Source organism: Eublepharis macularius, chromosome 4 (genome assembly GCF_028583425.1).
Source record: "Eublepharis macularius isolate TG4126 chromosome 4, MPM_Emac_v1.0, whole genome shotgun sequence".
Taxonomy (NCBI): domain Eukaryota; kingdom Metazoa; phylum Chordata; class Lepidosauria; order Squamata; family Eublepharidae; genus Eublepharis; species Eublepharis macularius.
The window spans coordinates 79,199,337-79,214,242 of NC_072793.1; the positions used below are offsets into that span (position 1 = coordinate 79,199,337).

At 36.3% G+C, this 14,906-nt stretch overlaps 2 protein-coding genes across 2 annotated transcripts in view; one reads left to right on the forward strand and one right to left on the reverse strand.

Annotated features, from left to right (window-relative positions):
* The first annotated feature begins 6,453 nt into the window (after positions 1-6,453).
* LOC129327603 (rho GTPase-activating protein 24-like) lies at positions 6,454-8,404 on the forward strand. Its single transcript, XM_054976359.1, has 2 exons — positions 6,454-6,755; positions 7,490-8,404. The coding sequence occupies exons 1-2, from the start codon at positions 6,454-6,456 to the stop codon at positions 7,725-7,727; spliced, it is 540 nt and encodes a 179-aa protein (XP_054832334.1). The 3' UTR covers positions 7,728-8,404.
* Positions 6,730-14,906, reverse strand: part of MAPK9 (mitogen-activated protein kinase 9) — a 67,362-nt gene continuing 59,185 nt past the window's right edge. The window contains exons 13-14 of the mRNA XM_054976931.1: positions 8,808-8,923; positions 6,730-6,813 (exon numbers count right to left, since the gene is read on the reverse strand). The gene's annotated coding sequence lies outside the window, so the exon portion shown is untranslated. The remainder of the gene's footprint in view (positions 6,814-8,807; positions 8,924-14,906) is intronic.

The following is a 14,906-nucleotide window of genomic DNA, read 5'->3' on the forward strand; positions in this document are numbered from 1 at the left end:
AGGGGGAGTCTTTGAACAGCTTTGTCATTGACAAACAATTCTTCAGTCTTGATTGATCTTTAATTTAAATGGCCCTCATCCATTCATTAACCTTATTTGGGCATCTGTTAGGACTTCCACAGACCCACCTGACTCAACTGATAAGAAGCAGAGCTGGCACCACAGTCCAGATTCCAGGACTCTCCCACTGGTTTCATGTAGAAATTAAACAGCATGGGGGACAAGATGAAACCTTGAGGGACCCCATAGCAAATGTCAGAGGGGCAAGTACCATTCCCCCATACTACATTCTGGAATAATTGTCAATTCAGAGCAAAATGCAGTCTCCCCCCACCCTCCACTCTACCAGCTTCTCTAGGATATTATAGTTAATGGTATCAAACACTACAGAGGTCTAGGAAAATCAAGAGAGATGCCCTTCTCCATCCCACTCACAAGAAAGGTAACCAAGGCAGTTTCTGTCTCAGATCCAGGCTTGAAACAGATTAATGATCTGTCTCTTCCAAGACTGTTTGAAACTGGGTAGTCACCACCTGCTCAAGCACCTTGCCCAAGAATGGAATGTAGGCCGGGTGATAGTTGTTTAGGTCTGTAGGGTGCAGGGACACCTTTTCAGGAAGACCCTCTATTAAGGAGTCAGGACATTTTTCCCTACCTCTCTTGGTACTAGCTCAGCCAAAGGCAATATCCATGATCAGTCTTTCAAAATATTACTATGCAATTTCTAGTAATAGAAAATTACTAGGAAAAAAGTTTTTTTAAAAAAAAAAATTGCTCGTCTTAAGGAAATAAAATACAAAAGTGACATCTAGTGACCACATTTAGTAATGCAATGAAGAAAGGCCTTTTGACTTCAAGGGATCAAAGTGATCTGATGGTTTAAATAGCATATTTATGTTATATAATTTGGGTTTTTATTTAAAAACAGAAAGATCTCATTTTAGGCTTTTTCCGCTGTGCTACCTTTCCATTGCCCTTTCAGTTGAATTTGTAGATTTCATGTTCTATAGAACTGAAAGGGATGAATTGTAACTTGTTGTGGTACCTCATTCTGAAATTTAAATTCTACATTTTAAGACACAGATCCAATTGCTTGCAGCAAAAACTTCAGTTCCTGATGCCATCTGATTATAGGTGTTACTATACAGATAGATAATCTGCTTTAGCGCCAATCACTTTAGTGGTGCAGGGATATACTTAATCCAGCTTCAAAACCTTAGAGAAACAGTTTGGTTGCTGATGATCTGACTGTGTCAACATGATAACTATGAGCTGTTGCTGGATGGTGTCAGGAACTGTGCCTACTCATTTCCACTTATCAGTTACAGATATGTGCACAGCAATCTGCATAAAAGTTTGAGCCTGCTTGGATCAGGGTGATCGTTTCCAGTACATTCAAAATGGGAACAAAAATATCTTGCAAAAAGCTAATGTTTACTTAATTTTTTAAAAATGATTATATGCAGCCATTTCAGAAAAAAAAGGATTTAAAAAACAGGAATACCAGCAGTAAGGAAGTGGTCTCAACAGAGCCATTAGAAAAGGGATAGGAAACCAATCAGTAAAGGGATAAGGAAGGAACCAAAGACGTCACTACTATTGCTGTAAGTATGGCCCTGTTGGGTAGTTCCTGTTATTTAATATGTCAGGCATAGAATCGCTTATGGTCGGTTTCAACATTACTTCAGCTCTGTATTTAGTTCTGCTGGTTTTTAATCTTTGCAAATTTATGTGTGTGTGTGTGTGTGTATAATTTCCATTACATGTTTATTGAAATAATTTTGATATTGACTGTACTGACTCACTGTGTAACCCACCTTGAGTCTCAGTGAGAAAGGAAGAAAACAAATAATGTAAATTTTAAAAAATGGTAATAAAGTAACCTTAATCACAATTTAAAAAAAATATTTAGTTTTGCTAACTTGCAAACAGAAATAAAAAATTAATCAAAACCACGAGTCATTTATATTAAATGAGCCATTTATATTAAAATTATTAAAAACAAACAAAAATTTAAAGAACACACAATTATATGCAGAAAAACACTATTTAAAACAAGTTTTTACTAGAAGAACATTCAGCAGGCAGGTCAGTTCTTTGTATCTACCCATCCTCATCCATTCTTTCCACTTGAGTTATCTAGATCATGTCTTGGCTTTCTCTTCTTCCTGACCTAGTCTATACCATTTAAACAAAAACTATAGCAACTAAAAGAGTAAATGGTCTCAGGATCTCCATGTTGACCGAGTTCTGTGCTAACATGCATATACTTGCATAGATGAGCAGGGTTTACACCTAGCATAGCCTGCCAAGAACCAGCAGGTGAAATCGTTATTGTTACAGGGCTTTCCTGTTGGCTAGGCCTCTTGACAATATGATTTTTCCACAAGCTTCTGTCATTCCAGTATGGGCAAGCCAAAATTGTTCCACCTATCCAAGTGGATATTTGGTAAATCCTTATGTATGTAATGCAACTCCTGGTTATATGTGTGTGCATAAATTTGTAATTTGGTTAGCTGAATTGCTTCCCAGTCCATTTATTCCTCTATTTTTACCTCATGATAAAGGACATACCCAGTCCTTGGCATTCAGTCTGCCCGTTGGTGTGTTGGTATGTATTCCGTCCTTGTTCCTGCTACTTGTATTGGCAGAAAGATTACACATTAACTTCTTAGTCCTACTGATATAATTCCAAGTAAAATTCTCTAGGATCAAGTTATTTGTCTAGCATCCTCTATTGCTTCCATCCTATTGATATGCTTTAATGCATGATTTACAAGGTTCTCTTACAGATTAAGAGCCTTAAGTATTAAGAAAGCCTTTGGGATTGCTTGTTTTAAGATATTTCCTCTCTCTTCTAGAGTCGATGGAAATATAACTCCTTTAAAACTTCCATTCCAGCCTGAATTTGATTGGGATGCCAGAATACTGAAGCCACATTTATGCCCAAGTGGCAAGTTTTTCTGGAACTATCAGTGAATAGATTTGTTTTTTCAAATGCTGTTTTTGCCAAGGTTTCTGAAAAAGAATGTATCTAGAAGTTCTACCTTGAACAAGAACAAACCATTCCCATACATAGAAGCAACACCTGGTGATCTTTGTAGTTAAGCCTTCATACTTAGCTGATTTACTGTAAAGACAGAATTTAATTTCCTTCTCATTTAAGACATCTGTCAAATTAGTTATGAAACATGAATATAAAGCAATGCCACTAATGAACAAATGTTCCTCAGAATATTAGGCATTTTTGCTTGGTTTGTAAAACTGAGTCTGAAATTGTATCTATGTAATCAGAGGCATTTGCTTCTTATGTCCCATCTTTTGAGTCTTTGAATAGATGTCATCATGTTGAGAGACTCTAACAGTACTTAATACTATTGGAAATTTCCACTTTTCCAGGCAGTTTTGTGACAGAAGTAGAGCAGAAAATGTGTAAAGTTCCCTGCCCCTCCACGGAATACCTTCTACATAAATATAACTTTCACGTGGTATTTAGGCAATGCCTCCCCCCGTTGTTCTCCCTCTCCCCCCTGCACATTCCTGAAGCACAGTGATGAAGATGGAAAAGGTCCTTACACCGATCCTGTTTGAGGAAGACAATAGAAGAGGTTTTAATTACAGTATATACTTTAGGAAATCTTCCCTTGCATTATACACCCAGCTGTCACACTTTGCAATGTGGTTGCCACTCCCTGCCCTTATCACAAATAGAAGTAAGGTTTTTGAACATTTTGTGTACATTTTTGAACAAGTATTTTGAAAGAAGCCTAGATTCTAACATGGTATCTCTTCCAGTAAGTATTTCCAGTACTATGGAATTTCAGTATTTGGGAAGAGCTTCAAAAGTACAAGACTGCAAATTAGCACTTTGCTGGTTCAAATCCCGCTACTGCCAGGAGCTCAGTAGGTAGTGTTGGGTAAGCCATTCCTCTGTCTCAGCTCCCCAGATGTATTGTGGGGATAATATTAATACTGTCTTTATCCACTGCTCTGAGTGGGGTGCTAATTTGTCTAGAAGAGTGATATATTATTCTCTGTAAAGTTAACAGACCAAGTAGCAGGGATGTTCAAACAAATCAACTCATATACTGTTCCAAAAGTTACAAAGGTAACTAACTATAATGTTAAAAAAAATTAATGAAAATTGAAATATTTCATTTTCAGAAACACATTTGCAAAAGAAGCAAATGTGTGGCTATTTAAAAGGATAAACCATTATTCTGAAAGTTAAATAGTTAAAACCACCAATCAGGCAAAAACTTACTGATAGTACTTCTAGTTTAGTTTGGGAGAGTCTTTTCTGTAAGGTTTTTAATATTACAGTTATCACAAAACCAGATCAGAAAGGATGGTTTTTGGATCCCCAGAACCTTAGAGGATATATGTCTCATCCTCATTGCATATCAGAATTATTACCTTGATTAGAAATAGAAACGAGTCGTTGCTGGCCTCCAGTTAATATCATTAGCAAAATTTATGGAAAAGTCTTACTTTACAAGTTTGATGACAGGGCCAAGGTAATATTTTTGGTAAGAAACAAGAGAGGCTCAGGGAAGATGGTTTAGCCAGTGGTGCGGAGGGCAATCTAAACTCCCCTCTGTCTGGAGATAAATTAATCCTCCTTTAATTCTTTGGTACAAAATATATGTATGTTACAAAGGAAAGGAGCCAATATGAATCTCTTTCACCAGTCCAGAAGGTAAGATTTCTAGTAGTTTGACTCTTTTGTGAGTTATGATTTATAAAGCTAATTAAGGCTCAGTACAGATAAGATGCTATAGATGGGATGTATTCCTCTAACAGTCAGTAATTGGGGGGCGGGTGCTTTTAGATTCAACTTTGCACATGCTTGGTTGCAGGGGTTTTTTCCTGGGAAAAGAGATGGTAGAACTCCATGGTGGAACTCAGGACCGCACAATGACGTCATTTTGGGTCAGCTGGAACAAGGGAATTTTTTAAAGTTTAAATTGCCCTTGGTGAAAATAGTCACATGGCCGGTGGCCCCGCCCCCTGTTCCTCCATATACAGTTGGTGTTAGAAAATAGTCACTATTCCTTTATATGAGCAGTATGCTCTGTTAACCACTGGGCAAGTACACAGGGGACATTTACTGGCTTCCTTGAAAAATTACTGTGTAAAGAACCACCAGTTTGCATATTACAACAAGTCTAAGATTATTGTTTTAGGAGAAAACTGAATAAATATTCTATCAGCTTAATAGAGATGGCCTAAACACTGAAGCCAAAAAACCCCCTTCAAAATACTTCTCACGGGCTGATTCCGCACATGTTGGATAATGCACTTGCAATGCACTTTATCAATCGTTTGAGGTGAATTTTTTGTTCTGCACACAAAAAAAACCATTCCAAATGATCTATAAAGAGGATTGGAAGTGCATTATCCAGTGTGTGTGGAATCACTCATGGTTAAGTTTGCAGAATGAAGGCTGTATATGCCATTTTGTTTAAGTTCAGCTAAGACTTAAAATTAAAATATTTCTAAAAAATGAGAATGGACACTTTTGTGGTTCCAGTGGATGTCTGTCTTGAATGGCAGTTTAAGTTACTTTCAATCTGAGATGTTAAGTTCGAAGAATTAGCAGTGGAGCATTTAATCATTCTTTAATCCAATGTTCTATTTAAAAGGAAATAACTATATGGAATCACCCTTTCGTGGAAAGTACCATTGACTTAATCAGCAAACAAAACAAAACAAACCATTTTTGGTAGTAATAAGAGTAATAATAAAAGTCAAATCCTTTGCTGTAGAAAGTGCTTTTCAAATTTTTAAATCTGTACAAGTTGATTTTTTTTATTTTATTGTTTCTAGTTTCTTGTTATAACTAAAATTCAGAAACTTAAATCATGATATGAGAATAATAAAAACCAGAATCATATCACTGGAATGACTGCTCAACAGGCACTGTTAGAACTCACATTATGAACTATGCAGTAGCTGTTTTTAATTCATGCAGCTTCTGAAACTAGTCATGTTACAGTGAACCCATAGAATTTACATCTTCCACTGTCTGTACAAAAGACACAGGCGACCTTGTACTTCATGGTCCAAGTTTTACTTCCTCTGTCTGCTGCCCCTTGACAGTAGGAGTAGCTCTACAGAAACTTTAACAGAAGTGTTCCACCCACCCATGTCAGTCAAATGGCAAAAAGGATGGCAATAAAAGGGCAGTCTCTCTGATGGAACGAGCCTTTACAGCACCAGGGCGTGTGAAGCACAGCAACTCAAGGCGTTTCCCACTGCATATCAAAAACAGACTCTAGGACTGAAACAAGATCCAGGCTCCAGTAAAATGGACTACATCCAAGCATTTGAGACGCTTCAGACAGCTGCGGCTAGAATGAGAAGTCTCATAGTATAGGGCTAAACCAAAAAATTGTGTCTAAAATCTAAGCCAGCTCTCACCTAGAACTAAGCTGAATGAGCCTCCAGGACATGAACAACATTACCGAGATCTCTCAGAAGATCTGCCCAGATGACCCAATGCTTGAAGAAAATCCAGTTTCAAGGCTTTGTATCAGGCCTAACTGCACAGAAAAGTTTGAAGAAACTAAGAAGGCCACCTCAAATATTGTGGGGGTTCATATCAGTTTGGAGCAAAGCCAGATGAGTACCTGCAGTGAAGCTCCTCTCTCCAGCAACAATTCAACAAACCAAAGTTCCCTGCAGTGCCACTTTGTTAGTCTAAAGCAGCAGATGGCTGGGCAGAAGGCGGAGTATGAAGCTAAGATTACAAGGTAAAAGTTCAGTCTATGAAAGTGCTCTCTCTTTCTTGTTTGGATTTCTCTGATGCTACTGTAATGAAAACAAAAGTAAGACATATTGCCTCATAAATACCAAGTACAACTACAGTTTGGTTTTTAAAACTCTAGTAAAAATTAAAAAGATTTTCTCTTTTGTACTTTGAATATGAGCTACATATTAAATTGCCTAAGACTTTTTAGAAGTACCAATTTGCATGATTGAATTTTGCCACCTGAAGCCAAGTATATGTACAATTAAGCTACTACAATATAGACTCCATATGTACTAGGTGATAATATTTACATTCAAATGAAACAAACCATCTGAGTAAATGCTTCTTGGAGTTGGATGGGGGTATAAGAGGTGGAACATAGTGTTTTGTATTTCACAATGTATGTCCTTATTTACCACAATCTCTTAATTTCTACTGCTTAACTTGGCCTAGTGGCAATAGAGCCCTGTAGCCCACATGACTATAGAGAATGTGCAATAATGGAAATTTATTCATTTTATAGACAATTTGCCATTATAAATGATCACTCAAATGTCTTTGGAACATATGAAAGCATGGCACCCATTCTTCTTTGAAGATGAGTTGCCTCTCTTCTTTATATTACTTAAAGCTCAAAAAAGCATTTGAAAAGCACTATGCTCTAAAAATTTTATTTTCAAGATACAGCGAGGAAAAGAAGCTTGCAAAGCTACCATATCTGTTTTTTACCAACAGCCTGGAGCTGCGTAACAAAGAACTGCAGTTAGAGATTAAAGATTTGCATTCAAAATTGGGGCAGCAACGGAAGTGGTATCATTTGGTAGAAATTAAAATGCGCAATGCAGAAAGGGCACGGGAAGATGCAGAGAGAAGAAATGCAACTCTTCAGAAAGAAATGGAACAGTTTTTTGATACTTTTGGAGAATTAACAAATGAACTAAAGGCACCAGAGCAAAATGCTCAGAGCTTTTAGAAACAAACTGGCCTCCGTCTCAAGTAAAGAAAATCTGTTTTATGATTATTTCAATCTATATACAAAGGTGAACATTCTTTTCCCCCCAGAGCAATGAAATCACAGCATTAGAGAATTCTCTCTCTTGTTTATATTTATAAATACATTAAATACTTAAATAGTATACTGAAGAGTACAATATGCAATTACTTAATATGCATTCTTATTTTAGAATTCAGGCTGTATAGAAGTAGATTTTTAACACTGAGATTAACATGGAAAAAGGAAAAGTAAGGTTTGGGTATTAAGGAGGAATTGGAATGATGAGGTGTATTTTAGGAAAGCATAAGAATATGGTATATACTTCGAAGGAATACTTGGAAGGATAGAGAGAGAATGCTAAGGAAGAAATGAAGTAACTCCTGAGATTTCCACAATCATTTAGCAGAGCTCCCTACAGGATCTCTCTTGTTTGAAAGACCAACTCTTCCTTTGCTACAAATGGGATATATTAATGAATGCTTTTTGTGCAGCAAAATGTCAGAGACTTGTGTAACAACAACACATACAACCTCTGCAGCCTTCTCAGGATACCATACCATCACTTCACACTGCAGATTTCAAAGCTACAAACCAGAATGACTTACGATCATGTTGCATAAAGATGGAGATCTGTTTTCTGTGTCTGTACTGAAGTTATGGAAATTGTGCTGCGTGACACACAATACAGCTATTATAACAGAAAGCACTGTTTGCTGCACTTTGAGAGATGGGGAGGGGAAGAGGTCCAGATGTACTGACTTATTTGTTGTGGATTTTACTAATTGTAAGCTGTTTTGAACAATTAAAACAGAAAGGAAGTAAGATTTGTTATCTAAATGAACTCACATTTCCCAATTAGACAAATCAATGGAAACACAGATAAGACATAGAGACCTAAACAACAAATTGAAGAAGGGAGCTGCCTCTCGAAAGCTTATACCCTGAAAATCTTGTTTGTCTCTAAGGTGCCGCTTCACTCAAATCCTGCTAAACGACCCAGGGGCCTAAAGGAAGCATTACAAGGACACAGTGCAAGAAAGGACACCCAATCTCACTTACTAAATTGATTTGGAAACGCAGTTGTCCACTATCTCAATAAGGCTATCTTACATGGGGAACTCTAGAACTAAGAACTCTGATCTTCCATAATCAAGCTCACCTTCATAATATGAAATCTGAAAAATAGAAGAGAATAAATTACCAAAGAATTTGTGTGTACAGTGCAAGTATAAAATTTAACTGGGTAATCAAATGTCCAGCCTGAAAATATACTAATATTAAAACTCTAGATGAAAAGGCTCATCATTGGATCTCTGCGAAGTTTTGTAATGCCTATTAAGTTGGAAGTGAAAATTTTATTGTTTTATTTTCTCAAATGTATGTTTTCTGTTTATAATCAAATTTGCCAGATTTCCATTTTGCATGCTGTAGACCTGCCACAGCTACATAAACTGGAGAAATAAAAACATTAACCTGCCTCCTACTCTCCTGTTTTGTACTTCTTTATTTTTGGGACAGTCGAGAAAAAGGCCTTTGAAAATATTTTTGAAATATACACAAAATATCAATGTGCTTAATCTATTCCAAATACCAAATGTTACCATTTTGCTTAGATAAGAGCCCGTGAAAATAGTATGTCTATAGATCATGCAACCTGTGCCCACTCAGTGACACTACTGTGGCATTTGTACTCTTGTTTTGCATGATTTGGAAGCTCACACCATGTCTGAGTGAGTGTTCTGATATTTTCTGATCACAAGCCATTAACATAAAAGTTTATGAGAATGTCTACCAACAACCTCTCTAATGCACTTATGAAAGCATGAGAAGTTATGACTACAAGACACAGAGACCAACAAACAAGAATTCTTACATACACTTTCAAGTCCACATTTATTTGATTTTTACAGTGGTTTTATTATTGATGTAAGACAAGACTACTGGGAAAAATGACAAACCAAATTAAGTAAGGCTAGAAATGTTCACTTAAGAGTTTACTAACATCAAACTTCTTTTCAAAAGCTGAGTTCTGTTGGAAGAGGCCTCTAAACTTTTTGAAGTTACCATGATACATGTCCATTTTCCACAGAGCATTTCCTTATTGCACAAGCATCAAGAATGAAATGTCAGAGCCTCATTTAGCAGGCAGAACAGACCATTTTATGTATCTAAACATTGAGACTTCAAATGATTTGTTTGAAAACACATATCAAACTGACCAAAATAAACAGCCAAAGACTCAAAACAGGATATAGATATTAGGGCTTGATGCTATTTTTCTGTGATAATTTGTATATTTAATTATCTGTATACAGGCACATTCATTGCAATACACATTTACAGGAAATAAACAATATTGTAAAGATGAAAGCTTATGAAAAAAATCAGAAAAAGATTATAAAACATAGATTTGAGGAAAAACTAAGGCCATTTTGGAAAAAAAAACATTTTTATACAGAGCACTGAACATGTCACCCACTTCAGGTGATAGGCATTATGTACTGGGACCTTCTATGTCAGTTCCCCTGTAATGAATGAGAGTTACTCAAGTTAATTTGTTTTAACAGAACTTACACAGCACAAGTTGTACTGATTATTTCCCAACACAGTAAGTCAAATTATTTCTGGCACATTTAGTGTCATTTGGAAGCTACGGGGGTGGGGGTGGGGAATACCCAGGAAATGCAAGAAGGCTGAGGCTTCTATCTTTAACTCATATGGCTGTCTTTATTTCTATAATAACAATCTTTGGGCTGATTCATATAATCACTTTTGGTGTTCCTTTCAAATCCAGTCAAGTTTGGGGGCTTACAGACTGAAATTACCCAGTGAAGCAATTGCCTGGGTGTGCAGCCCACTAGGGACATAGCCCCTAGACTTCACATACCATAGCAGAAGCTCTACAAAGCCATGCCAGTACCAACTATTAAGACTATGTGCTGAAAGCCCGAGAGACATTTCAGAACAGTCAAACAAACCACAAGCATTTGCTACTATCAAATATTTTAGTTTCTGAGAAGAAAAATATTTGACCAAATGTTCAAAAGATCCTCTAAAAAAATTCAGAATAGTTCTGCTGCACTGAATGGCATTGCATATTGCCTTTAAGTATTTACTGATTTTTTTAAAAAAAGAGTATACCACTTAAGTTGACTTGTAATGTCTGGCCCTTGAAAATATGCTTCATACATTACTCAGCAAAATTCTCCAAAGAGGCTACAGTCTTCTTTAGAAAGCTACACATTCTGTAATAGTCTTTTTTTTTTTGAAAAGCAACCCCCCCCCCCACACACACAAATGCTGGAAAAGCTCAATAGCCAAATGCAAATGACCAGCCATTTAAAAATACATGTATATAAAATGTCAACCATATTGCTATGCCAACTGTTGTTGAAAAATTCATCTAGGCATCAAAAATTCATTAAAAATTGTGCACATTTGTTTTTCTTTTAGTCACCACTTGTTTCCCCTAGAAGATGATAGCACCTCATTGTAATATCTGCTATAAGAAAGCTGAAAGTAAACAGCTCCAACAATCAATTAAATATGGTCATCATTAACACACAATTCACCTTCATTATGAATGATGGATGATTCATCTGTTCTCTGTATTTCAACCTAAGGCACACAGTACAGCACTGAAGTCCTAATTTTGCAAACGTGTACGTGCACTTGTAACAGTAATACCACTGGCAGGACCACGGCTTCTCAGGGAGATGAGATCCTCTCTTTAGACAGCAAATGTAAAGTCTATCTATAGTGCATATACAATAAGGGGCTTGAATCTCTACAAAGTTATCTGGATATTTCTATACTATAATACCAAAACCTAACTTGTTGATGAATTGTAAGAGACTATTATTGTTTTGTTTGTTTTTAAACTACGAAGAACCTGTACTGCTACCAGTGAGTTGGAGTAAATCTCTGCAGATAGAAAGGATTTTCATAAGTAGAATGGAACTTCCTTGCCTCTTCCCTCCTGTTGCAAGACAAAATAGTTCCCAAAATGCTGCTCCTGGGGAACAGGGGACATCCAGACATAATATAAAGGGGGGGGGGGTCAGTGGTTTGCATTGGAAGAAAGTAATTAGCAAAAATCAACCCCAGCTTGTTCCCCAAAATATACCACGATTCAAACTAATGATATCCCCAACTATCTTGAAATGCACTTAAGTCCCACTGAATTCAACAGAATAACTTCACAGCTAAGTGCTTAAACTAGGTATGCATTGATTTTAGTAAGATTTATAAGCACTCAACTCTATGGATTTTGAAATGTAACTTTGTATTGGAGAAGGCAAATACAATACAACTAATTTTTAACCCATTAAAATGTATGTCTTAAAACTTTTGAGAATAGTTTTCATTTTTAAAAGTGATATGCTGGGTGGCTCTGTCTCAAAGCCTCAGTCCCACCCCTCCCTCAAACCCTACAAAGGTTCACTCTGTGTTTAATGTCCGCAGGCACAGGCCTCCTTCTCCACAAGGCATAAGACAGTCTACTTCCCCCCTCCTTCACTCCATGGCATGTATGCACATTCAGCACATCAGGTTTTCACAGGTAATGGGAAGTTTGAGAATACCTTCCACATCCCCATTCAGTTCAATTCCTCTGTTTGGGGAAGGAATGAGAGCTCCTTGATAAAGCAGAAGGAACTAGATAATGCATAAAAGGATCACAAGTCTCCTGCTTCCATAATAACTTAGTGAGGTGCTTATGTGCATATCCATGCACAAATATTAAGGGTGGCTGGAAAAATATGGATCTCATCCCCTATGTGGATTTCGCCATTCAGAGGCATTGCATCTGTAATCTGGATCAAGTATATACACTTTTAATATGAAAAAATAGTGTAATTATAGAAAGGAGGCATGATTGTGTTTTAGAAGAATCCTAAAGTGCTTGGAAAATAAGTAATGAAACTAATCATAGTGCAAAAATGCAGGCACTCTCAGAAAAATTAAGCAGCAGCATGACAAAGTAAAAAGTTTTATCTTAAATTCATAAAATGTAAAATCTTAAATACATTTTCAGTATTTCTTTTTAAAACTCAGTTTTGATTATGGAAACAAATATACTTTGAGAATCAGTTAGTTTACTACTTTCAATCAGCATTTCTTATTTTATTTTTAAAATATCATATATGTATTGAAATGGATGACACAGGCTTATCTATAAAACCCACAATCAGAATTGAAATTATAAAAATAAAATGTAATTGCTTTATAGCTCACAATGAGAATGTGGGATCCCCTCTCGTAATGTAAAGATATTAAGAGAAGATGGCTTATAATTCTTTAGCATAAGAGATTCTCAACATGCACAGAAGCAAAAATACAGCATTTATTACATAAATGTTCTTTATAAAGAGAACTTAACAAATTATCTTAAATTGTGGTTCACTGTTTGTCAGACCCAACATATAAAAAATGATGTCAGTAACATTCATGGTGAAGTAATGAATTTAAAGATCAGGAAAGTGAGCTATGGGAATTTAACCTGAGTCTAAGTTCTGTACCTGGAAACAGATGTGAACATCACATTAATTTCAAGTAAGATATTTAAGTGTGCACATCACCAGAAAAGAACTCGGCTCTAACAGTATCATTAAGTGTAGCATCAAGCCCTGATCAATTCCTTAATACATACACTGACTTCATCTATTACAGACACCATCAATATTGGATTTACAAAGTTTCTGCCCCTCTATGTTTTATGATCCAATTACTCTATATATTGCTGCAATACCGAACCAATATTCCATGTTGTAGGGTCAAGAAAGGCTGAAACTGTACTTGAAAGAAAATTTTTAGACATTTATAAGAAGTGCTATGTGGTATCATTAATTCTGTTTTGGAAAAAAAGAGTCTCAGGCTAGAGAAGCTATGAGTTTGGTCAGCTTAACACAACCCAGCACAAGTTTACAAAATGCATACATATTTTTTTTCAACTCAGAGTGCTGAATTGTGGTCCATATTAAATACATCTTCTATACCAGGGAACTAGATCCAAAGAAGTACCCGGCTAGTTCTACATGCCCAAGGAAATGTCAGAATTGAATGTCGGAAACAACGGCAACACCCACCCTGCACAAAACAAAGCAGGTATTTTTCAAAATTGAAGGAAGTTTTAAATAGTTGATGATATGGCAAAGGAGAACTAAATCCTTTTTTTAAAGGGAAAGCACAAGAAAGTTATCTGGGCACACCTGATGCCTAAGTTAGTCCTTTGGATCATGCTCCTTCCCTCCAAATTCATATAAAACCACCACAACTCAAACTTGGTTTAACATTAAACAGCCTATGCTGCAGTGAGGGACTTGAAAGGATGGGGGCAGGGACAGTATTAGGATTTTTTTTAAAAATCCAGTGCCAAAATACACATGGGTACTTTGTCAAGCTAAAATCAAATAAACAGGTTCATATACAAATCCTTTTATTAAGAAGATTTAACCAGCCTGTGCTCTTTATGAAATCTATCTTTCTCCAAAGTAAGACAGCACTATTCCAAAGGCTGTGTGTAAAACCTAAAGACTTGGGGATTTCCCACACATTACAGGAGGCGGCAACAATAAGCACAAGTGACTTGCACATTCTTTTCACATTTCTGCTGTAACATAAACCTTGCATCTCCCTACAGAAAGTCCGCCTATGTGTGCCCTTTTCCGCAGCTTCCTGCAACTTACAAGGAAAAGCTCTATTACCTATTTGATATGAACTGTGCAGACACATGCCTCTTTTATTATAAATATATGCATGTTCACACTGAATCATTTCCTCATTCTGCAAATGGTTCACACCAAGAATGGATTGTTCCTAATTTCTGTAATGTTTCTGAGGAAATGACAAAGGCACATGCAAAACAAAAGAGCTTTTAAGTTTACTCCATTTCTGCAATGCCATTCAGCTATGAATATCTTTATATATTATTTTAGAGTACACAATCTGAATATTTAATAGCTAATTATTTTTAGTCCCTTTTCAGGTGAGCAGTTAAGCATAGGAAGTGTAACTATTGACAAATTATGACTATTCAAACATTTCACAGTAATGGCAGAGCATGCTATAGTAGTTAGGCTTCGTGATGGCATTTTAGTACTAGAAGGCCATACACAAATCAATTATCTTTAGAAATGTGAATATTCAAATCTCACATGT

What these genes read in the sequence shown, in the direction of transcription:
- LOC129327603 (XM_054976359.1), top strand. Translation starts at nt 6,454, where the DNA reads ATGAACAACATTACCGAGATCTCTCAGAAGATCTGCCCAGATGACCCA. An exon ending in TATGAAGCTAAGATTACAAG is followed by an intron (nt 6,756 to 7,489) that starts GTAAAAGTTCAG and finishes TTTTACCAACAG; the next exon opens with CCTGGAGCTGCGTAACAAAG.